The 25343-nt window shown below is 39.7% G+C and overlaps 1 protein-coding gene across 2 annotated transcripts in view; it reads right to left on the reverse strand.

The window, feature by feature from the left end:
- Nucleotides 1–5251: 5251 nt before the first annotated feature.
- LOC139443372 (homeobox protein SIX6-like) overlaps nucleotides 5252–25343 on the reverse strand; it is a 34267-nt gene continuing 14175 nt past the window's right edge. Inside the window, exon 2 of one of the 2 annotated variants that reach the window (XM_071224360.1) lies at nucleotides 5252–8173. In XM_071224360.1, coding sequence (XP_071080461.1) covers nucleotides 7969–8173 — 205 coding nt within the window. In that variant the 3' untranslated portion in view covers nucleotides 5252–7968. Of the gene's footprint in view, nucleotides 8177–25343 lie in introns of both variants that reach the window. The other variant, XM_071224359.1, reaches the window with a different exon arrangement.

Consider the following 25343-nt stretch of genomic DNA (forward strand, 5'->3'; position numbering starts at 1 on the left):
GTTGCTCTTAACAATATTGCCATAATCTTCTGTGGAAACAACCAGCGCTTGCATTTCTGCAGTTGGGTATGACAAAGTTTCCCAGTCGGACATGACACACGAATGTTGGCTAAAAATGATCTGAGCCTAACTATAATTGACAGCGTTTATGGAATTGGTCGCTAATTAGTTTGCGACATAATCTCCTCCGAGGTCAACACACTTCTGTCAAAGATGCTGGAGTTTCTGCATCTCACTGGTGTAGAAGACTACCTCCTGGTGGGTAAGTCCTCCACAGCAGAATGACGTCATCACCATTTGCATAAAGCTTGCCAGACTGTCCCTTTGGATGCAGAGGGAAGAGGTGGAAACCTGTCAGTACAAAATTTGGTGAATACGGAGGATCTTTAATGAGTTCAAATCCAAAGTCATGCTTCTCAGCCATGGCGACAACAGACTTGTGCACAGATGCAGTGTCGTGGTGGAACACGCCTTTAGTAAGTTTTCTACGGCGTTTAGCCTTCATATTATCACGCAGTGGCCTAAGCAGATTAGCATACTATTTGCCATTAATGGTCTGACTGTTCATGAGGTAGTCCACCAGCAGGTTCCCGTGGAATCACTGAAAACCGAAGACCGAAGCCATCTCCTTACCGGCTGATGGAACAGACTTTGCCTTCCTCTCGGAGAAAACATTAGAGATTTCTATTGCTTTGACGTTTGTTTAGTCTCGGGTTGTTACTGGTGAACCAAGACTCATACATAGTTAAAAAATCCCTCTTCACAATCGGCTGGGTCGGCTTCAGAACGTCGTGATTTCTCACGAGAGATGATCATGGCACGTTTCTGATCAGGTGTCAGAATCGTTGAAAACAGCGTACTGAAATCTTTCTCATAACCAGTTCATTCCTTATAATGTTCTCATCTATCTTATAAGAGGTGCCTACTGTATTGGCGCTATGTAACATGTGGTTAGTCGTCGATCATTCATAATAATACCATGTATTTGATCAACATTTTCCTTAGTGGTGGTGGGTGAATTACGGTCTTCCTGATATTGGATCATCTTGAAATCTTTCTCTTCCCTTCTTGAACTCCGCTACCCTCAATTCAACAGGGGCAAAGGAAGGAGCATATATAATCGTACGTTGACACCATGTCCCCATGGATGGCTGTTGGGGTTAGTCTTTCATGATTGAAGATGCCTGAGAACAGTTCGGTAGCCAATTTTGTCCATTTCCGTTTAACAGAGAATTCTCAGTGATGACTGCATAACTATAATGCCTGGTGTCGTATTAGTTCAAATGCTGCATGTAAGCATGGGCAGTGTTGTTCGTAATACATACACATTTGTTGTTGAGAAGTACTTTACATTCTACGTAGTTAGGTTCAGAACATGTGCTAGAGAGTGTTACAGAGGTTCCTGTATGGTGAGTCGTATGTTCCTAGTCGAGTGTTGCAAAGGTCCCTGTATGGTGAGACGTATGTTCCCAGTCGAATGTTGCAGAGGTCCCTGTATGGTGAGACGTATGTTCCCAGTCGAGTGTTGCAGAGGTCCCTGTATGGTGAGACGTATGTTCCCAGTCGAGTGTTGCAGAGGTCCCTGTATGGTGAGACGTATGTTCCCAGTCGAGAGTGTGAGAGTGGATGTTTGACACAGAGGTTGTGTATATCAGTGGTCGAGTGTCAGAGTGGATGTGCCTCAAGGAGGTTGTGTATGTCAGTGGTCGAGTGTGAGAGTGGATGTGTGTCATGGAGGTTGTGTATGTCAGTGGTCGAATGTCAGAGTGGATGTGTGACATGGAGGTTGTGTATATCAGTGGTCGAGTGTCAGAGTGGATGTGCCTCAAGGAGGTTGTGTATGTCAGTGGTCGAGTGTTGAGAGTGGATGTGTGACACGTAGGTTGTGTATGTTAGTAGTCGAGTGTGAGAGTGGATGTGTGTCATGGAGGTTGTGTATGTCAGTGGTCGAGTGTGAGAGTGGATGTGTGACATGGAGGTCGTGTAAATCAGTGGACGAGTGTGAGAGTGGATGTGTGACATGGAGTTTGTGTATGTCAGTGGTCGAGTGTCAGAGTGGATGTGTGTCATGGAGGTTGTGTATGTCAGTGGTCGAGTGTCAGAGTGGATGTGTGTCATGGAGGTTGTGTATGTCAGTGATCGAGTGTGAGAGTGGATGTGTGTCATGGAGGTTGTGTATGTCAGTGGTCGAGTGTCAGGGTGGATGTGTGTCATGGAGGTTGTGTATGTCAGTGGTCGAGTGTGGGAGCGGATGTGTGTCATGGAGGTTGTGTATGTCAGTGGTCGAGTGTGGGAGTGGATGTGTGTCATGGAGGTTGTGTATGTCAGTGGTCGAGTGTCAGAGTGGATGTGTGTCATGGAGGTTGTGTATGTCAGTGGTCGAGTGTGGGAGTGGATGTGTGTCATGGAGGTTGTGTATGTCAGTGGTCGAGTGTGAGAGTGGATGTGTGTCATGGAGGTTGTGTATGTCAGTGATCGAGTGTGAGAGTGGATGTGTGACATAGAGGTTGTGTATGTCAGTGATCGAGTGTGTGAGTTGATGTGTGACATGGAGGTTGTGTATGTCAGTGATCGAGTGTGAGAGTTGATGTGTGACATGGAGGTTGTTTATGTCAGTGGTCGAGTGTGAGAGTTGATGTGTGACATAGAGGTCGTGTATGTCAGTGATCGAGTGTGAGAGTGGATCTGTGACATGGAGGTTGTGTATGTCAGTGGTCGAGTGTGAGAGCGGATGTGTACCATGGAGGTTGTGTATGTCATTGATCGAGTGTGAGAGTGGATGTGTACCATGGAGGTTGTGTATGTCAATGGTTGGGTGTCAGAGTGGATGTGTGACATGGAGGTTGTGTGTGTCAGTGATCGAGTGTGAGAGTGGATGTGTGACATGGAGGTTGTGTATGTCAATGATCGAGTGTGAGAGTTGATGTGTGACATGGAGGTTGTGTATGTCAGTGATCGAGTGTGAGAGTGAATGTATGACATGGAGGTTGTGTATGTCAATGATCGAGTGTGAGAGTTGATGTGTGACATGGAGGTTGTGTATGTCAGTGATCGAGTGTGAGAGTGGATGTGTGACATGGAGGTTGTGTATGTCAGTGGTCGAGTGTGAGAGTGGATATATGACATGGAGGTTGTGTATGTCAATGATCGAGTGTGAGAGTTGATGTGTGACATGGAGGTTGTGTATGTCAGTGATCGAGTGTGAGAGTGGATGTATGACATGGAGGTTGTGTATGTCAATGATCGAGTGTGAGAGTTGATGTGTGACATGGAGGTTGTGTGTATCAGTGATCGAGTGTGAGAGTTGATGTGTGACATGGAGGTTGTGTATGTCAGTGGTCGAGTGTGAGAGTGGATGTATGACATGGAGGTTGTGTATGTCAATGATCGAGTGTGAGAGTTGATGTGTGACATGGAGGTTGTGTATGTCAGTGGTCGAGTGTGAGAGTGGATGTGAGACATGGAGGTCGTGTAAATCAGTGGACGAGTGTGAGAGTGGATGTGTGACATGGAGGTTGTGTATGTCAGTGGTCGAGTGTGAGAGTTGATGTGTGACATGGAGGTTGTGTATGTCAGTGGCCGTCTGTGTCAGTAATCGGATGTAACAGAGATTTGGTGTGACTGGTCGAGCGCCAGGTGTGACATTGACACGGGCACGCCTTCTGATGTTATATCCGCGGGGAGCTGTACTTAGTCTGTGTCTAACTAGTAACTTGTCAGAGATGTAATATTGTAATACTTTTCGTTGAATAAATATTCAAAATGTCTTGGAAGGGACGGGTTCGTTACGCAAGGGGAATAATATATCTGTGATGTTGATGGAAGTTGGTTGGTTTCATGAGTGGGTACCATACCAATGATGTTGCTGGCGAATGGTTGGTTTCATGAGTACAATTGTTCTAGTGTGTGCCGTATGTATAGTGCGTGCGTGCGTGCGTGCGTGCGTGCGTGTGTCTGTCTGTCTGTCTCTGTGTGTGTGCGACTATGCGTGTGTGTGTGCATTATGGGTAACAACATTGAACATCAGAGTACAACATAGTGCAAGCAAGTACAGCATTGGACATCAGGGTACAACTTGATACAACAGAGCAAAAGATGATATTATAGAGTACAACATTGAACTACGGAATAAAACGGAGTACAACATCGAACCACGGAATACAACAGAGTAAAAACATCGAACCACGGAATACAACAGAGTACAACATCGATCATAATTGAGTATCAATATATTTGCAAATCACAGTTCTGTCAGGGCAAGAGGTGAGAATAACGTGATGTTAAACATAGTATCCTTACACTTCACGAACAAGCAGGATTTCTGCGAAATGGTAGCTTCTGTGGAGGGCCATGTTCAAAGCGTAGGACTGGGCCTGGGCCCGGTCGCATAGCGATAATGAAAAATCAGCCCGTCTTTGCGGATAGATATGGCTATCACAAGAAGGTTTTGTTAATATGGCTAAATGTAGCTCTAACAGATGTGCACGACTCAATAAGTGCATCTGTAAGTCTTGGCCTTGTCCACACAGCAGAAGTCGCAGGTGTTCAGGTGCTCCACCAGGCACAACAACAGGCACAACATATTGTTAACCTTCTCGGATACACATGCAAATGCATGATAATTCTTCACCTTATAATACACAGCGGCATCGGCCTTGTTTTCATATGATGTTAAACCAAAAGCGACGAAACCCTTTTTATATTCATAAGAAATCTCTGCCCAAAGCAGGGTCGATTGTACAATTGTACTATATCATAAGCATGTGTTTATGAATAACCATAAAAAATACCAGATGATCGCGAAAAGGTGAGCGTATCCTGCTCCAGCGGTGGCATCGGTCACAAACACATGCAAACTCAAGACAATCGTGCATCTGAAAAAACACGGGAACATATGGTGAAAGCCAAAATAGGGACTTGCATCGGACATCATTCTCGTCACAGGTGCATGCCCGATTGTACCACAAAAGTTGTGAAATGTGGACACCAAGGGCCATGACTTGTTGCGGAACCACGACTTATTGATGGCGTTGACTAGACATATAACATTGCTCAACCTAGGGCCGTCAGGTAGCCCAGTGGTTAAAATGTTTGCTTGTCTCGTCGGGAAGCCAGGTTCGATTCCCGAAAGGTATAGTATGTGCAATATGTGATATCAAATCGTGTACAATAACTGTGTATCAATATAGCATAGCATAACAAAATAACGAATACTAAGAGCTGTTTTATCATTTGTTTATTTTCGGACATGATTGCACATATAAAATGAACACGAATATACGGTAACATGTGGAAACCATGAACGTCTTACTCACTCACACATAATCGATATTCATGTTGTACGAGAAATAAAGAATATAACAAACATAAAAAAAATGGAAAAATAGATTAAACTTTGTCAGCGCCCTGTGACTCAACACTCGGAGGTAAGGGCACTTAACTCTGTCAGATATACGTCCATTGTCTGAGAGGAACTTCTCGTTTACATTATATAAACACCTTTAGATATACACGTTGAGATCGACGGGGATATCCCAGAATCCCTCTGAAGGTCATGGCCACAATGTCTACTGCATTGACGCAAGTGTAACCTTTGTATCTAAGTCGTTAGCACCTGGAGTCCGTTCCACAGAGCGATTATAGAGCTATGGCTGCTAAAAATCTGCTGTAACTGCTGTAACTCATATGTTTTAAATTCGATGTGCTGCAGCCAACGCTTTGTGGTACGGAGTCAGGATCATGAGCAACAGAGATAAAAAACCTTAAGGGCATGGCACATCGTGCTGCTGAAGATTAAAGAATCAATTTAGCACTTTTTGTGAAAATACATTAGGACAATAATCAGGGACTTAAGCCTGGAGAAGTGCACTTACAGCAATGGGCAGTGACGTCATTAAACCTTTAAAAATACCAAGAGGTTTAACACTAAGAGAAAAAAATGATACATATTGACAATAAAACAGATGCAAAAATGTGTGCGTCTCTCGTTCTGCTATCTGAGTACTAGTGTACTTGACTTGGGGATCAGGGATTAACGATTTGGGTTCAGAGCCACTTTCATGTTTAACTTCCAGACTTACGATAATCGCAGAGTCATTGCTGTGTGGAACGGTTCCAGACTCGATGTTTCGGCAGCTCTCTATCTCGATTCCGGAAACACTGTTGAGTATGGCATAAGGACCAACGGCGCCCGTACGTGGTAGTGTCCCATAGAAACAGCATTATGTGGTGTAAAACTTAAAACACGAAATGGGAATTATCAACTACACGGTAGTGAGGAAACATAACACGTTTTATTCTGATTCCAGAAAACATATGATGCAATAATGTCTCTATGAAATTATCCATCTGACATAGAAAGATGTGACATAAGTTAAAGCATGCTGTAAAATATAAATTACTTTGTAATAGGAAATTCAGAACATTAATTCGAATATTCTTTAAACAATTGTTGACACACTGTATACATCATGACAAAGCGAGAACTCTGTATATTGTCTTACATTATATACATTACACGATGTACGCCAGCTCCACGCGTAGCTCTCACTGACCAGAACAATGCACACATGCTCTCTCTGGGAGTGGCCATAACGCAGTCATAAAACTTTGTAACATTTGGACATGTTTTGTTACTTGGTTCACGGATTAAACCTAACAATTTTTTAAAATATTAAATAGAATTAAAATCTTAAGGGCAGTCTTTGTTTTGGAATCTTTGTAATGAAAAATAAAAACAATCCCAAAAGAAGAGCGTAAAAAGAAGGGAACATCCTCATTATCTTGCCACTCAATGGAAAAGTTCCCCTTGATTCCAATTACCACAATACTGTTGAAACTCTCCACGCATTTCTTTATGTGTATGTATTTCTGTCTTTCAATCGTATGATATTACGAAAACAATCCTTAAACAAGTGAACAGAAGGCCTGGGGGTTTGTTTATATAAATAACTTATTTCAAGTACCACAGTCATGTACTTGTATATTAATCCCAGACTACTGAAATATATATCTCATATTTTACTTACTTTCTTTCTTCAGGCGAAAGGCTAGACACATTATGGAACCTAGAGTCTGTTTATTGATACTAAAATTTTAAACGTTAACCCAGAGGAGATAACCTGGTAGTGGCAGTGTCCAGGTCATATTGGTCAACAATTTACGTATGGTAATGCGTTCATTCAGAATTATTTTTTACCCCCGTACACTATGGTAACCCCTCATCCACACCGAAACTACTCAATTGGTTGTACCAGGAGCAGTGGGCTTTAGGTGTCGACATCATTCACTCTCGCATACATGTTTTCTTGAGACATTCCCATCATCATCATCATCATCATCATCTTCATCATCACAGCATACTGGGAACATACAAAAAAAACAAATGTTCAGATAAAACATAGCACTGTTACGTGATAACAAAGCACGGCACAGAAGGTTCGCCTTGCAGAACGTGAGATGGCAATGTCAACACCTTTCTTCCAAGGAACACCAATTACTTGGACAAAAGCTAGGAAATAAGTCCTTAAAGCCATCAAACGTCACCCCCAACACGGGAGGAAGACAGGTACGGAATGTTCGTTGATACATCTTGGAGACTTCACGCACTATTGTTGGTGTAGGTCTTAGTTTCAAACCAACGGCGTATATCGGATGTCCTCAGTTTACAAAGGACAATCCTACATAGCAGTTTTTGTCTAGAGCAAACTAGAGGTCAGAAAGCTGATGAATCAACTGAATTAAATACTGGAGACCGAGTCAGCTCATTATGGCGCAAAATACCCTCCCACAACGATGGGGCTCACATCCTTTCCAGGACTGGTCCGAAGCACATCCTTTCCCGATCTGGGATGAAGCACACCCTCTCCAGGATTGGGCTCAAGCAAGGTAACATGGCAGTTATACCACAACTCGTCAGCATGTCGTCTGCTACCAACAGGTCGAGTCCATTCCCGGATTGGCCCACTGTCAAACGGGGGGCACGGAGTGGTGCAGGTGGTGATGGTGGTGGTCCATGGGTGGCGAACAGAGATAGTGAGGTGGGATGGGCTCCGACTTGACCAAGGGCATGGACAGATTGAAATCCCGGTGGCCGTAGTCGTGCGTCATCATGGGCTGGTTCATGTTGCACATCTGGTGCATCGCCTGTTTCATGTTCTCCTCGACCAGGTCCCTGCTGAAACAGAACACTATAAATTTAACAAAAAGACCAAAGAAAGAAAGTTGTCATGATCACCACCACAACCTTCAGTCTGTAAGAAAGACATCATCATCATCATCATCATCATCATCATCATCATCATCATCATCATCACAACATACTGGGAACATAAAAAAAAATGTTCAGATAAAACATAGCACTGTTCCATGATAACAAAGTACGACACAGAAGGTTCGCCTTGCAGAACGTGTGATGGCAATGTCAACACCTTTCTTCCAAGGAACACCAATTACTTGGACAAAAACTAGGAAATAAGTCCTTAAAGCCATCAAACGTCACCCCCAACACGGGAGGAAAACATGTACGGAATGTTAGTTTATACATCTTGGAGACTTCACGCACTTCATGTTGGTATAGGTTAGTCATCATCATCATCAACATCATCATCATCACCACCGCCCTCAGTCAGTCAGTCAGATGTTAACAATTTCGATGTTATTAACAGACACTTGCATATTATACTTCTGTAATTTGACATAGAGCTGCACAAGCCTCACAAACAAGCATAACTTTGATACTCACTTCTACATGTCAATAGTTACATGTTTTACCCATTTTTACGTCTCTGGCTTTTTATACAATTAAAGTACTAAACCCTTTCAATATCCAATAGAAATCTCTGCATAAAGCAGAGTCGATTGTACGATTCCTACTATATCACGAGCATGTGTTTATGAATCACTATCAAATAGTAATGATACCAAGAGCTGTTTTTATGTTGAATTAGAGTGAAAGGCACAGTTATATGACGACATGTCAGGTGATTGTAGAAAGACTACAGTAACGTGGGCGTTAAATAAATACATAATACAAATACATGCGGGAGGTTACAATTCTCCTCTTAAATATAGCAAAAAAACAAAATGTCGTTCTGTTTTATGCAATTGCAGTGAATCATATTAATTTCGTTGTATTCCTAATCTATTGATCTGAACTTATTGCTTCTAGTATGTATGAGGGAGAGACACACATACGTCGAAACACACGTTGGACAAACGAGAGCGTGTTTGTGTATGATTTCAAAATTATCACAGGAATACGCTGCTGGGAGTTCATGGTAACCTAGACAAGACATGCTGATGATTCTCAAACCAAAAACAGCCACGCGGAACTTATGCTGCGTGAATCCTCTTGTTATTTCAAAGTTAGAGAAAGAAATTACATTGAGAATGTGCGGTCATAATTACTTCAATCTGAAGTCGCTGTTTATCCACGTTGATATTGTGTAAATTTCAATTCTAATCACAGTTCATGATATTGAAGTACTTAATAATTCATAACTCCAAACACAGACAGCACCAAATTGAAAGAAGGTCTCGATCTGAGGAAAGTCGATCAAAATAATATGTCGCGTTGGCACTGAAGAGACATGTCATTAATCACTCGACAATCTGCTTCGAGACTGATCCAAGCCACGCCGAGTGGCGGTTTAACTAAGTCTGACAGACAACTCTCGCGAGACCAACGACGAGCACCTGACATGAGAGTATGGCCGTCGTGCACGACATCGTCCCTGAGACAACTGGCTATCACCAACATCACAAATCAGTGGCTCTGATTCCTGGACAAACAGGTCTGCGTCGCGGCTGGCTGGTCCTGACACGACACATCAATCACAGGTCCCCCGCAGACCACAGCACAAACCCTGGCATAGTCCCCGTTATGATCAATCTTTTCTACACCATGGATCACTGACTGTTTCACATGGAACGGGGAATGGTTTTCTGAAATATGGCACTGGATGGTTGGAGACAATTGCATTGCGTTTTTGTTTCTGTCTCAAGCGGGCATTAATCTTTGCTTGTCAGGGTTACTTGATCGATAGTCCCACTTGCTGGGTTTAAATCTGACAACATACCCCCTGCTTCTATATTGCTAGAAGTACCCCATTCTCCACCCAGTGATGCTTGTTGAATCTCATTTTGGATGACCTCGAACCTTAACTAATTCCTCATCCTAACCTTGTCGAATCCGTTGTCATTTAAACTTATTGAAAGCAAAGTCGACCAGGATTAGCATTCAAACCAAACCCCGGTCCATTAATGATATTCGAAATATATATTAATGATGACAGTAGGTAATACAGCCATGAAGTCCTGACAGACCAAGGTCAACGATGCAAGTAAACGTTTTAGCAAAAGTTACACAGGTTTTGCTTCACGAGTGGATAAATATGCTTTTAACTTTGATTATTATTGCAGTTAGACAACACAAATTGTTACCGGAAGATAAAGCGTGTCGTGGTTGAAAGGCGAGGATATTTATAGTATGGCTTTGACAGATAAGGGCGTGGATACAGCTTATTATCACACTGCGTTTGTTAACGTGACAGAACAATAGGTCGATGAAGCATGTGTGAGTAATATCCATTATAAGCACGGTTCCTCCCTATGCTCTAATCATTATAGATCATATCTCTCCTCGCCCTAGTGTTAACGCCGCGCTTTCAAAGAAGGGATTTCATGTGTAAAACAGACATGGTTTGCTGAATTTTGCCATGTTTCATCTAAAGTGTACATCTAGATTTCGTTATTGGCATTGTCAGTGGCTAAAACATTTCCAATTAAAAGGCAATGAAATCGCCCAGTGGCGTTGATTTTTTATCCTTTTTCGGTATTTACTACTTTTATCATTAACTGTCGAATGTACGACATAACACACGTGGGATTTCATTGATAAAGATCAAAGTAATTTGTTTTGACCCGTGCTTGAAGATTAACCATTGTGACATGGCCCTTTCAGTAATCTGAAATTATACATTCATTTTTTTTATTCTGCAACAACATCGGACTTTTTGTATTGCATTAGTCGTATAAAATGTAATGTGACATATATAATAAATATTAAAACAAATGAAATAAACTATTTGCAACTGAAGATGACAAAAAGAGGAGATTTAATACAAAATGCAAAAATGTATGTAACTTATGATCTGTTTTCTTCAATTCATAGCGTTTAGGGAAACAGTATTTATTCCTCCTATGATAATCACCTCCTTTAAACTTGTTTCATCAATATGCATACTTCATATTTTGTTGAATTTGATTTATGCAGAGGGATATCATAATGAAAAATGTTCAGATTTTCAGCGTGTGTGGCGTTCCTAGGTGTTAGCGTTGATCACAATACTCCATTCATGACTTAACCTGTTACTGCGCCGCCATTATGATGTTGGCAAATAAGATTGAATGGACGGGACAAAGCTACAGTGACAAATCCACCATGACAGTACAAAAGACCGGACTCCCATCAATATCAGTGCTCAGATAGGGAATGGACGCTTGTTGTACTACAAGTGGGGACACAAACGATTATGGTTACATTTGCTTGGATAATCGGACATTTATATACTTGCTATTCAGAAACGTATACAGAAGGTAGATACGCGCTGTGATCAAACTCTGGATGTCGGACTAGAGACATTTTTCGGGTGGCGGTAGAATATAACCTCAGCGCCGATTTGACAATTTGTATTGCAATGACCATTTTTTTACAATGTGTAATAAAGAAAAACACGTATATTAAGTGTATTTCTGAAAATACATGTTCGATTGAAATGTATATTTGTATGAGCTAGTCCACAGCATTCCTCAATAATGTGATGTTCACGGTAATAGTTAGTGAAATTCAAAGGTATGCATTATAGGTTTTTTGGTTTGTTTGTTGATTAAAGCCGCACATGTATTATAGGTAGAACAACACACGAGAATGTGTACAGCTACACATTGATGACAAAATGAACATACATGAAAAATACAAATTTATGCATTTGCAAGGAAAAACACTTTGACTTAAAATGAAATAAAATGAGAAAACATATTAATCATCCCGTAATTCCGATTATTATGCAACTAATGATATTTATACTTGTTTGAACATAAATGTATCATTTGATACTGGTTGAGCGGCTTGTTGCCAGATTCCGTGTTATCACCCAGACAGTACAGAAGCCAAGCCCGAGTTCCTGCAAGTGTCCGCCCCACCCTCTCTCGGAATCCAACATGTGACCCCTACTATAAATCTCGGTGCCTTTACCCACTTATCTACAATCGTCTTTTCTGTTTTTCGTTACAAGCAAAACAAACTGACCTAGAAGAAGCGTTTCCGCCAACCCTGCCTGTTAAAGCCCACGTTATACCACAGAGAGATGCTACGGTATAGCGCGATGCTTCTCTGCAACTCGAAGCAATGTTGATCTACGTTCGTACTTGAAGACTGAAGATGTTTAAATTTGTTATAAACGACGTAACATATGAATAAATGTTTTATTCTGTAGACTTGATTCTGTAGTTGCGAAGAAGACATCTTTATATATGGTCATGTTGTTTTTTTAATACAAAGTAAATGATTGATTTCAAACATATTTTACTTTTTGAATATATATATATATATATATATATATATATATATATATATATATAAAATATATATAATATATATATAATAACGTGATCATAAATGTAATAATATCATGATATAATTAACAATTTTATAATATAAACGTTATTAATGTGGTTATAAATACATGCTTTTATCTGTGAGTGTATGATTGGTGTTCTGCGTCCTCTGTCTGAACATTCATGTGACCAGTCATAAAGCATAAGGTATTTTTTATTTGAAAACATTTCCGTTCTTTCCTTGTCTTTTTAGAAGACCATACCATTATCAATCACCTTGGATTTAGTAAGTCATGGGATTAAAATTAAACGAGCTAGGAAGCAGTTCCTTTCTTGGATAATTAACTTCACAAGTTGACTAGCACAGCATATACCGATTCACCACAATGACAGGTACTTTAGCAGACTTTCTTGGCGATAACTTTTAAACAAACTTTTGTTCGAAAGCTATACATCTTTGTCCATACAAATCCACTTTTCTTTAAAACTTGAACAAAACGTCCCCTGGGAGTTGAAATGTAATCAATCATATTTCCATGTATTTGGAATCGGATATAGTTTGAAAGAAATGGTGCTAGGTTAGCTTATGATCCCGCCTGTGGTCGCGACATCGCACAAAGACCCTGTCGACTTCCACTTACTCCACAATAAAGCTTGCCAGGTAGTTCCAAGATTTAACACTTAAAATTTGTCACTGGGGCGATTAAGGTATGTGGTAGAAAAATAGTCCCCTTTTTCCGAATGCAGCGAAGCGGTGATTTGAAACACAAAGTAATAATTCATCCGCGTCCAACTGAAATTACTTTTCATGCTCAACTTTTCATTAAGCAGCTTTACACATCAACATCTATATTCTTGTACACGAAAATAAATGACACATTTTGGTATATCTTAATCTTGTACATAATTAACTGTATGAAATATTTTCATTTATCATAGCTGTCTGTATGGATATTATCATATTAGAAAGATAAAAGAATATCATAATATTTAAGAAATATATATTTAAGTAGAATATGTATTGGGATATAGGTTTCTAGGTTTATCCTTTAAGGGTCGACGAGTGCTCTGTGAAATAATTCGGGAACATATAGTACTTGTGGCGTTACGGGCAAAACCAAGATGGTTTATATTAAAAGAAATAACATTAAATAAACATTTCAATTAAAAATTAGCAAACGATGCTATGATAACGACATCATCTACGACAGCCATCTGTTGCCTGAACGACATGGTCAACATCAGCAAGAATACTACAACAATTATTATTTGTCATATTCTACATATGTTTATTCAATGAAATTATTTTATTTCATTTCAGGAAATCAAATATTAATTAATGTTTACCTTACTTCATCAGCTTTCCTAAATAATTGATAACAACTCATATTTCAAATTTACACTTTTCAGAGAAGTGTTTGCAAAAAAGTCCTAATGCTGTAAGATGGCAAATGGTTGTTATCTGTCGCGACCGAGTGACGTCATGGGTGACGTGGCGCGCGTTCAGGGCTCTAACATCGCAGCTGGTATTAACATATGTCTGATGCGATGCCGCCCCTAATCACGACTAATTGGACAGATTGCGATTGGAATATAGAACTCTATCGTGAATAATTGATGAGAAAAGGGATGCAGAGGACTGTATGGCTTTAAATGACTACTGATTGTGACAAGCTCGTTTATGAGACAAAAACGAAAACCCTAACTCTATCTTCATGTAAAATAAATCAACCGAATACATATATAATAGAAATAACTATAACAACGTATGAATTAGTTTTGAATTGAATTTTTTTTAATCCCCCCCCCCCCCCCCCCCCCCCCACACACACACACACATACACCCGACACACACACACCCTAAAACAAAATATATAAATTTCAGTTTTACAATTTATAAATCAAGCACTCCTTCGAAGAAACATATTTTGAAGACTAATTCGAGTATCTTAGCAGTGCAGAGTACGGAGAGGGTTTCATAAATATTGATAATAGCAAAGCTGAAATGACTACTTCTTTGTTGGAGGTGTGAATGAATGTCCAGTCCCTCACATGCATCCTGACCGAACACAATAGACCATTAGCTATATAGAGGGTCAGTGGAGTTAGCCCTGGTTGTACCTGTCGGTCGCACGCTATTTAATGGTGGGTATTGATTGTTTTTACAATATTCATGGGAACAGCGTTGCTTGCTTGACTGAGGTGTCATGTTCAACTGTCTAATATCTTTGTTAGTATGTGATAAATAATATACCTTCAAGTCCTTGGGTGTAAGGTGTGTCATTAAATAAGTTGATATCACCTGATGGTGATGATCATCACTGCTATCAAATGTCGATTCCGAGGTAGAAACAAAATAAATATGATCACTATTTCCTAAAGCTAATTTACTCACAAATCTTGAAAGTAATTTGCACGATGTCTGGAGTACATATATAAAGACGATCGGGATGAAATCAATTTGCACCTACGTTGACATTTTCCTATTGAAAACTTAATCAGACTAGGAGACTATAGGCATTGTTACTTATTGGTTGCAATGTTAATATGGTAAAAGATGCTGAAGTTGTCCCTTTAAGTGGTTGCAGTCGTGGACGTCACAGCAACGATGTAGTGGCCAGGCACGCCGTGGTGTTGAGGGGAGAGGAAAAGACAATTGTAGGGTCGTCACTGAGACGCGCGACACTTCTAGAACTACATCCGACTTCCGTATGTTTCATATCCTGAGCTTAATATAGCACAACCCTCATTCACACAAACGCCTTGATATCGAACAAGTGTTGTGGCGGCCGTTTGAGAATGTCTTCACGAACGTGGGCGTCAGTTAGGCATCCCTGGGACACTTTAGGTAATTAAAATACAAAGGATTTATTTCTCACACTAGACATGAGCGTTGACGTCAGAACGCAACTCGAGCGACCCAGCAGTTACAACTCCTCGCGGTGTTTGGATGTGAATATTTATAATTTAATAAATGCGGATATAACACTTAAACGAGTTACCTTATCGGGCAATATTAGAATGAAGAAACAGGATAAAGAGGTTTTTTTTATTATTGATATTATGTTTTGAAGCATATTAATAACAAAGCAAGTTATGTTACTTTTTAAACCATAAAAATGAACGGCCGTATTTCAAAAGAAATCACAAAAAATGCTAACATATATAAAACAAAACATCATCAATGGTCATTAGCAAACCGCATGCATTGTGCACTTTATTATTAATATTATGTTTGGAGCATATCAATGACAAAGCAAGTTATGTTACTATTTAAACCATAAAAATGAACGGCCGGATTTCAAAAAGAAATCACAAAGAATGCTGACATATGTAAATCAAAACAGCCTCCATGGTCCCTAGCAGACCACATGCATTGTGCAGTCCGATATGCAATGACATTCAACAACCTTGATCCCTTAAACTTAACAATGCATTGCAGTACTTTGAACAACTACCTTCATCCTGGGTTGAAACTATGAACACTGCAGATTGAATACTGTCAACATGGACATTGTGCATGACTTGTAACCCGGCACAGAAGCAACTCTACAACAGGTTAGCGAAACACTGCACGTTCAACACTGTTGAACGGGTGACGGTGCCACCGGTTGGCAGGATACGCTCACCTTTTCGCGAACACCTGGTGTCATTACTATTGAGAGTGATTCATAAACACATGCTCGTGATACAGTCGAGTTGTACACTTGACTCTGTTTTTAACAGAGGTTTCTTATGAATACGGAAAGGGTTTTGTCGCTTTCATTTTCAAGTACATCGGTTATATCAACTAGGAAGTTAACATTGTCTTAACCACGGTTTTGAACGAGGAATACCGTACATTCTATGTCTGGCTACAACAATTCTCCATAAATGATCTCTCGATCGTGGCTGATTGTTATTTCAGACATAACTAATAGGAAACTAGAAAAAATCTGTCATTATATCTTTTCATTTCTCAATTAAACATATTTGAATTTGAGATTCTACATTATTTATTTTTTCATCAAATGTGTGTCTAATCGACTGATGGTTAAATTCCCCCATTCAGTATTTCTAACCCAAATTGAAAGCTAAATTATGTAACTTGAAATCTGTGTGTCTGTGCAAACACTCACAGTGCTGGATCCTGGAGTGTGGTGTTGTGGTCGTGGTAATAAAGGGGATTCGACCCCGGACCCCTTTTAAACATAACAAAATGTAATATGAACCCCCATGAAATAACTACCTTCGATTTTTAAAATATCTGTGTGTACTGACAAGTGGCCACTCCACGCTGATGTCACGAATTGAAAGCGTGCTACGGCACGCATCCTGGCTCCATCATTGCCTCGCGTACTGATCATGATTGTACGCTCAATATTAAATATCGTGCCATGTCCCAGTAACAAATTTGAGTTAGAGCTAACTGTACTACTACTACTACTACTACTACTACTACTACTACTACTACTACTACTACCTGTATTAAACTGTAATATCATTACAAATCTAGCCAAATATTTGTATTGTGCACATTTCGAAAGAAATATACGATTAACTGCAATTCCGCCTGTATCATAACGGTTGTACACAAAGGCATGCGACATAAAAGTAATGAAATAAATTGATTGATTGACTATTAACTATGTACAGTTTGTCATTAGATCTTTGTGTGAGCTACCTCCATATATTCTAACTTACTGCTATGTAACCTCCTAGATGATAATGGTGATCGCAGTTTATATATATTAGAAAATGAGTTTTTTAATTTCTTTATTCTAAGGTACAACTTTTAGTAATAAAACATACAGTTTCATTAAGAGTTAATTTTGAGCAAAAACTAATTTTGAAGTCATTAATGTCGACAAAGCCTACTTAAAGATTTATTACAGAAATAACATTTCATCAACACTTTCATTAATCGAGTCTGATTAAAATGTCATGCACTAAAAACATATTTTGCCAGATGCGAATATTGCAATTTGATACAAGGGTCTGGTACAAGTCCAGTGTCTGGTGAAATACACGTGAAAGACGAGCTACAAGTTTAACTGTTGACTGTTGATATACAGTACATTGTTGCATCTGGGTCATATTTCAAAAGTGACATAATGGACACCAAGTGGAAGGCTTCCTGTGTGCGAGTACATATTGTCACCCGGATGTACAGAGGAAGTGGCGCAGTTTAAGTGGAACATTATCATCGCAGGCTAGTTTGTCTTCGGACTAATATGTTACAGTTTATAGCCAGTCTTGTACAGACTGTGCATTACAGCATTCATTTGAATTAGTTTGTTTTTGTTTGTTTGTTTATTGTTTATCTCCGCACTCGGGAATGTGCCAGCTAAATAACGGCGGTCTGTTAATAATCGAGACTGGACCAGGTAAAATCCAGTGATTGAGAATTTAGTTAGTTTTACAGACTTGCCATGCCTGTTATCTTCTCTTGTTGGCGAAGATGGCTATTTTAACCCTTCCCGTAAACGTCGCTCTACGTTGCCGGTAACGGTGACTGGTGTTCTACGGGCTAGGTTGGTCGTATGTGGAGGAGACGAAGAAAAACAGAATAACTCTCCTGAATGAACTGGAATATTTGCTTTGTAAACTGAATATGACAAACGTATATATATGACCAACACATACATAGGTTTTTCCACGTCATGTATTCTTAAGGAATGTTAAATGACACAAAAACATTTTGTGGAGCAGTATTACCCGGTCAACAGCTCCATAAGCCCCAGCGTAGCAAGAGATGTCGTAAAAGAAATAAGGATTGCCAAACAAATGCTTCTGTTTTGTAAATTGTGTGGCGGTGGCCACTGATAGAGCAGGACATGCTTACCCTTTTCGGGAAAAAGCCCCACCTAGTGTCAGCACTGATTCTCAGTGATCCATTTGTATAATTGTCACCACTATTTTGCCTTTTACACCCAATGGAATCTGTTTTTGTCTGATTGAGACTGAATCGAAGTTCATTTTAAGGAAATTACTACTTGGATTAACACGCAAATTTCAGTATCCCAGGCATTGTGGTTTTAAAGGAGCTATCGACATGATAGAAGATCATGGCTCTGGAAAGATGACAATATATAGTATTCAATGATGTTATTCGTGTAATGTTGAACGTTACGTATTTAATACAAGATACCTTGAGTACAAGGAGAAAAAGATATAGATGAAGACGAAGAGAAGACGAACGCAGGAGGAACTGATACTGGAGATGGTTGCAGTGGCCTGTGGTCATTGTCTCTATTCGTGTCATGTTCAATGACGGACGGACAGACACGCAGGTATCGAGGCTGGGCCCCGTTCCACAAAGCGATCTTAGCGCTACGACTATCTTAGCGCTAAGATGGCTTTGTTGAACGGGGCCCTGGTCTTTGGGCGGAGTGATGAAGGAATGGGAAGAGGAAGAGGTAACGAGGATGTGAAGAGGCTACGGTGGTTGCGAAAGGGATATCGGTGGAACAATTCTATTTTGTGTGTGCAGAAATGTGGTTTTCAACGCGGACGACCGGCATGCAACACGAGCACCCTGACTTCCGTCTCGTAGTTCCTTCTTGCGTCTGCCCTCTGTCATCCTGGTTGTATATTGAGCCACTTCAGCTTATGCATGTTAACTGCTTTGGTTTCCGACTCGTGTATGCGAGACACTTCAGGCTGACAATGGGAAGCACTCGAGGGTCGACACTGCCCGTTCAGTGTTCGGTGACACGTGACGTCGCTGGAGAATGTCCGGAGATCGAATGGAACACTTCCTCTGACGGTTTTGTCGAAACCTCACACCACGAGTATAGTCATGTATATGCATGTGGGTATATGTATGGATATGATTATATGACGACACATCAGTTTATCTAGACAGCCGTGTTTGGCGGATCGTATTCTATCCAGGACTTACTGTGGGCATCTGGGTGTTTGTTAACAAGACATACAGTCAGCATTTCAAAGGAGGTAAAAAGTTTGTCACCACGTCGCGTGTTAGAGTGGTTCCCGAATTACGTTGACGTACGCTAATGCAAATACTTTCTTCCTTACCTTGGCTTTAGCAATTGGCACGGTTTGAGGGTAGCCTAGCGGTTAAAACGTTAGATCGTCACGACCGGTTTCGATTCCAGGATGAGTCAAATGTGCACGTAAAGACTTTTTTCTTGTGTACCCGCTGTAATAATGCTAAAATCGGCGTAAAACCATCTTAACATATAGAGGGACACTTACTAATATATCCGAACACATGCTCAAGAACCTCAGTCCAAATGCATTTGTGTTTTGACAGTTTGGGATGACTTATCTCCTCATTTGAACCTCATCTATATTTTCAGGATATGAAATTGGATTGTCACAAGAAATGACAACCATCTGGAATTTAACCTGATTTTGAAATGTAAGGTAATGTTAACATGTTAGAATAAATATCAAATGCACCACAATAGTACCATCGTCTACACTGTAAAACTACATTTGGAAGAACCAATTAATTTGGATTCGTGAAATACATAAATATCATGTTCAACGTAATAATAACACCCCTTGACAGAAGAACACAACTTAAACACGCTCTTCGCGTCTCTCCCATGCTAGCCCATGTCAACGCCGGTCAGAAAATCAATGAGCTTGTTAAAATCTCTATGTTTAAACAACACAAGAAGGGGCGGGGAAGGGCGGGGGCTAATGCGGGTCTATTAACTGTCGGAATTGTTCTCCTTCCTTTTGAAAGACGCCATCTTATACTGACGCGCTAATCCATTAAATCTTACGAGAAACATCATCAGAGGTGATTATCTACCTGTATGGGCAGATAATGAGGTTACCCGAGGGTGAGGATTTAATTAGACCACTGTCCACTGGTTTCTCACACCTGCTGGACACCAGACTCATGAAGCAATTGTTTCCAATAACTTGGACAAATTACGCAACATCGCATATTCTTGTGAGTCATAGAGTAAAAAGAATAAGATGATTGGTTTAATTAAGTGTCAAAAATTCTGTCTGTACAGAGTGTGCCGTTCTTCAGACATAAGCATGGTATAAACATACAGCGTACAGTCCATTGGATATAACATAGCATACAGCCTACAGCTATATATAGCATAGCATACAGTTTAAGTTGTACACTGGTACTGAACCACACACACACTTGTACTCAATCACGAACAGAGGTACTCACTCACACACACAGGTACTCAATCACACACACTTGTACTCTATCACATATACTCGTACTCTATCACATATACTCGTACTCTATCACACACACTGATACTCACTCACAAACATTGTTACTCAATCACACACACACTGTTACTCAATCACGAACACAGGTACTCAGTCACACACACAGGTACTCAAGCACATACTCGTACTCTATCACACACACTGATACTCAATCACAAACATTGTTACTCAATCACACACACACTGTTACTCAATCACGAACACAGGTACTCAATCACACACACTTGTACTCAATCACACACACACTGGTACTCAATCACACACACTGGTACTCAATCACACACACATGTACTCAATCACACACATGTACTCAATCACACACAGGTACTCAATCACACACACTGGTACTAAAGCACATACACGTGTACTCAATCACACACACACTGGTACTCAATCACACACACAGGTACTCAAGCACACACACATACTCGTACTCTATCACACACACTGATACTCAATAACAAACATTGTTACACAATCACACACACACTGGTACTCAATCACGAACACAGGTACTCAATCACACACAAAGGTACTCAAGCACATACACTTGTAATCAATCACACACACACTGGTACTCAATCACACACACTGTTACTCAATCACACACACACAGGTACTCAATCACACACACTGTAACTCAACCACACACACTGTCACTCAATCACACACACTGGTACTTAATCAAAGACACTTGTAGTCAATCACATACACACGCTGTTACTCAATCATACACACATTTGCACTCAATAACACACTCACACTGGTACTCATTCATACACACTGGTACTCAGTCAAAGACAAAGAGGGACTCAATCACACACAATGGTACTAAATCACACACATAGGTACTGAGCCACATACACACTGGTTCTCAATCACACACACACTGGTACTCAATCATACACTGGTACTCAATCATACACACTAGTACTCAATCATACACACTGGTAATCAGTCACAGACAAAGAGGGACTCAATCACACACATCTGTACTCAATAACACACACAGGTACTCAATCATACACACTGGTACTCAATCACACACCCACGGGTACTGAACCACATACACACTGGTACTCAGTCACACACACACAGGTACTCAGTCACACACACACTGGTAATCTATCACACACACACTGGTACTCAATCATACACACTGGTACTGAGCCACATACACACTGGTACTCAATCACACACACTGGTACTCATACACATAGGAACTCAATCACACACACAAGTACTGAATCACACACTCTCTGGTGCTGAATCACACAAACACACACTGGTACTTCATGACATACACTGGTAATAAATCACACACGCACACACACCTTAGTACTCAATTACACATAATGGTACTGAATCACACATATAGAGGAACTGAATCAGAATGTCTGAGGACGCACACCGGCACGACAGCAAACAGAGGAGAATAATGTAGAAACTCAAGCAGGGAAACACACACGCAGTGCATAGCCTGCTCAGCTCACTATCACTGACGTGCAGGCCAAACGTGATTGTCCTTACTGTATTTTAAAGTACTTTACACGGCGTCAATTACATTACTGCGAAACACTATGGTACATTACAGGTAGTCAGTTAGTTACCCGGATAGACCATACACTACTTGGGAATTCTCCTTGATGAGGGCTATTCTGCATACGAAGATCGCACAACATCTGGTGCGAAACAAATGCTCACAAAACAAGACGGTGTCAAAACTAAAGGATCAAACTTCACATAGTAATTTAAGATATCATGAATGTTTAATTCAGCGCGAGTTCCTAACTTGTACATGGTTGAATAACTAAAGTGGGACACTACGTTGGTCGGCATTGTCCCCGATAGGGGCGAGCAGCATTTAATGAAGCGGGGACGTACATAAACTGAGATCTGTTGTAATATTCATCAGACAATTGCAAGACAGAGGATTCTGACAAATCTCCACATCTATTGACATTGGTCCAGTTAGTACAAGTTCAATTTGTAGAAAACGACACCAATGTCACGTGAGAACAGGCTGAAATATTAAGTGGCTGGCGTTTTATACACTGCAATACAACTCCTATATGTTTTGCGGAGAAGCTGATACAAAATAAAGGCAATGACGCGGAACGCTGGGGTGACGTTTCCCCTTGAAAACACAGGCATCAGATTATCATCAACGAAGGAATAAAAGCCTTATACTATTTAATATTACTCGTACTTATTCAAATTACAGCTTTTGACGAAGAAGTGAAAATGGCAACAGAATCCTCAAGAGAGTTGTACAATATGATAGTGTATAAATTATTCCCGGGTCTTTATATCTTCATAGCATAATATGTTGGTACACTTTGATGTAATAACCGTTATCGCTGAGCCATAACAAAACGAAAAAAGAACAGCATATAATATAATATAATAATTATTTTTTAAATTGCTATGCTTTAGTTTAAATAAATTATACACGTGGAACGTCCTTACTAAATTTTACAAACGTCTCACCAATTAAATTTAAGTTGATAGATTTCGTTTCTTCGTATTAAGAAAATACATTCTACAAAATACTATTCGGGGTTAAGTAACTATTTCATATCAAATGTTTAATATTTAATATTGAATGACCCTTTAACTGCATAAAACACGCATGAAAATATTTGCTTTCGTATTCATTTTAAACTTTACCTATTTTATGTTACGCAACGGTAACAAAGTAATGCTGCTTGTTGTGATACGAACGAGAACTCATTTATGAAGATGCAGTTAATTAGCTTTTGAAAACATTTTGATTATGGTTGTACAGCGGTTTGTGGCAGGAACATTTCCAATGCTTTTTTCACATGCAATAAGATCTATCTTTACATATTTACCGCTTTTCAAAAATAATAACTCAAGCGAAATTTACGTATTTGTTAAGTCATGAACGCGTCAGGAGATAAGGTTTCAGAAACCACAACCAAGTATCTTCTAATTGATACAATTAATTAAGTTTCAAAATTAATTAAAGCAGAGAGAGACAGAGAGAGAGAGAGAGGGAGAGAGAGAGAGAGAGAGAGAGAGAGAGAGAGAGAGAGAGAGAGAGAGAGAGAGAGAGAGAGAGAGAGAGAGAGAGAGAGAGAGTTAAGTTAAATAAATACATAATACAAATGCACACGGGAGGCTACAAGTTTGCTCTTGAATCAAGCAAAATAATACAATGGCTTTCCGTTTCTTACAGTGAATTGCATTTATTCTCTTCTAGTTCCAATACTACCGATCAAAACTTATTGCTTCCAGTATGTTTTCTGTGAGACACTGTACAGACAGATATGCCCTTAAGGCCCTGTGTAATTTACATGTTTAAGGCAATCTTGGGTTTGTGACCATATGTGCTTAAAGAAAATAACTTCAAATTTTTAAAGTGTCCTGTACCCGAATAATGTTCTGAATTCACTCCTTCAGTTTTCATACAGATTAACACTGTCTCAAGCGTAGATACTGTTTTACTATTTAAAGAGTTACATCGTACTTTCGGAAACGTCTCTACAATCGTGTTGACACATGACGTACTCTACTCATATATTAAATGTCCATCTAATGTAATTAGTTTACAGGTTTATAATCCTAAAAAGTAATCTGCAAATTATGTATTCTAACACCGATCAATATCAAGCATCACAGATAGAAGCAAAACTTGCACATTTAATACATGCTTGTTTCAGTAAAAAAAAGTCTTAATTATATTTTATTTTATTTTTCTATTAGATTTGGTATTCGTTATGAATTTGATTTTCATGAAACAAAAATATTTCATGTAATTATCACAGCTTGGTAATACTAGTATTCTATAGTCCCTGCCCTTCACCTAAATTAAATATGTCGATCATGTTATAAAATAAAAAAATATTAACTACTGTTGTTTTATAAATACATTAAATATATTTAACAAGTGTAATATTGTATAACACTAGATATAAATGTATCTCATGTATATATGTATACGCGTGTACATGTATTTGTATGTTCATGTAGGTATATGTTGGTGTGTAATACTGTATATATGTACGTGTGTGTTACTCGCGTTACTTGTATATTATTTCTATGCATTGCACATTTATTCTGCACGATCATTATTCCCAATATTGTCACTTGTGCCAAAGCCATTTGATTTTTCGCAATAAAATAAGTTTAAATCAAATAAATCAAGCCAAATATGGGTGCTTCAGATGACAACTCATCTTCCTTCACATTTCGTGGCTGTTGAACGCCGGTCGCTTGGGCACGGCGTGCGCGTCAATTCTCGCGCCTACGGATTGAGATTCCAGACCTCACGTGTGACTAATGTGTTTAAACATCATACTCACAATGTAAAAGCTTTAGGCGATAAACTTGATAGAAAGTGTGAAATTCAATATTAACGCCAACTAGACAGAAAATAAACAATAGTTTATAGTCGGTGTTAACAAGCGTTAAATAGCAAGCATGAAAACATCACTGCGATTTCAGTCGGAGAGATGCTGGGCGGAGATGACAAAGCATTGACT

Source organism: Haliotis cracherodii, unplaced genomic scaffold (assembly GCF_022045235.1).
Source record: "Haliotis cracherodii isolate W230 unplaced genomic scaffold, xgHalCrac1.p SCAF_5, whole genome shotgun sequence".
NCBI classification, from domain to species: Eukaryota; Metazoa; Mollusca; class Gastropoda; order Lepetellida; family Haliotidae; genus Haliotis; species Haliotis cracherodii.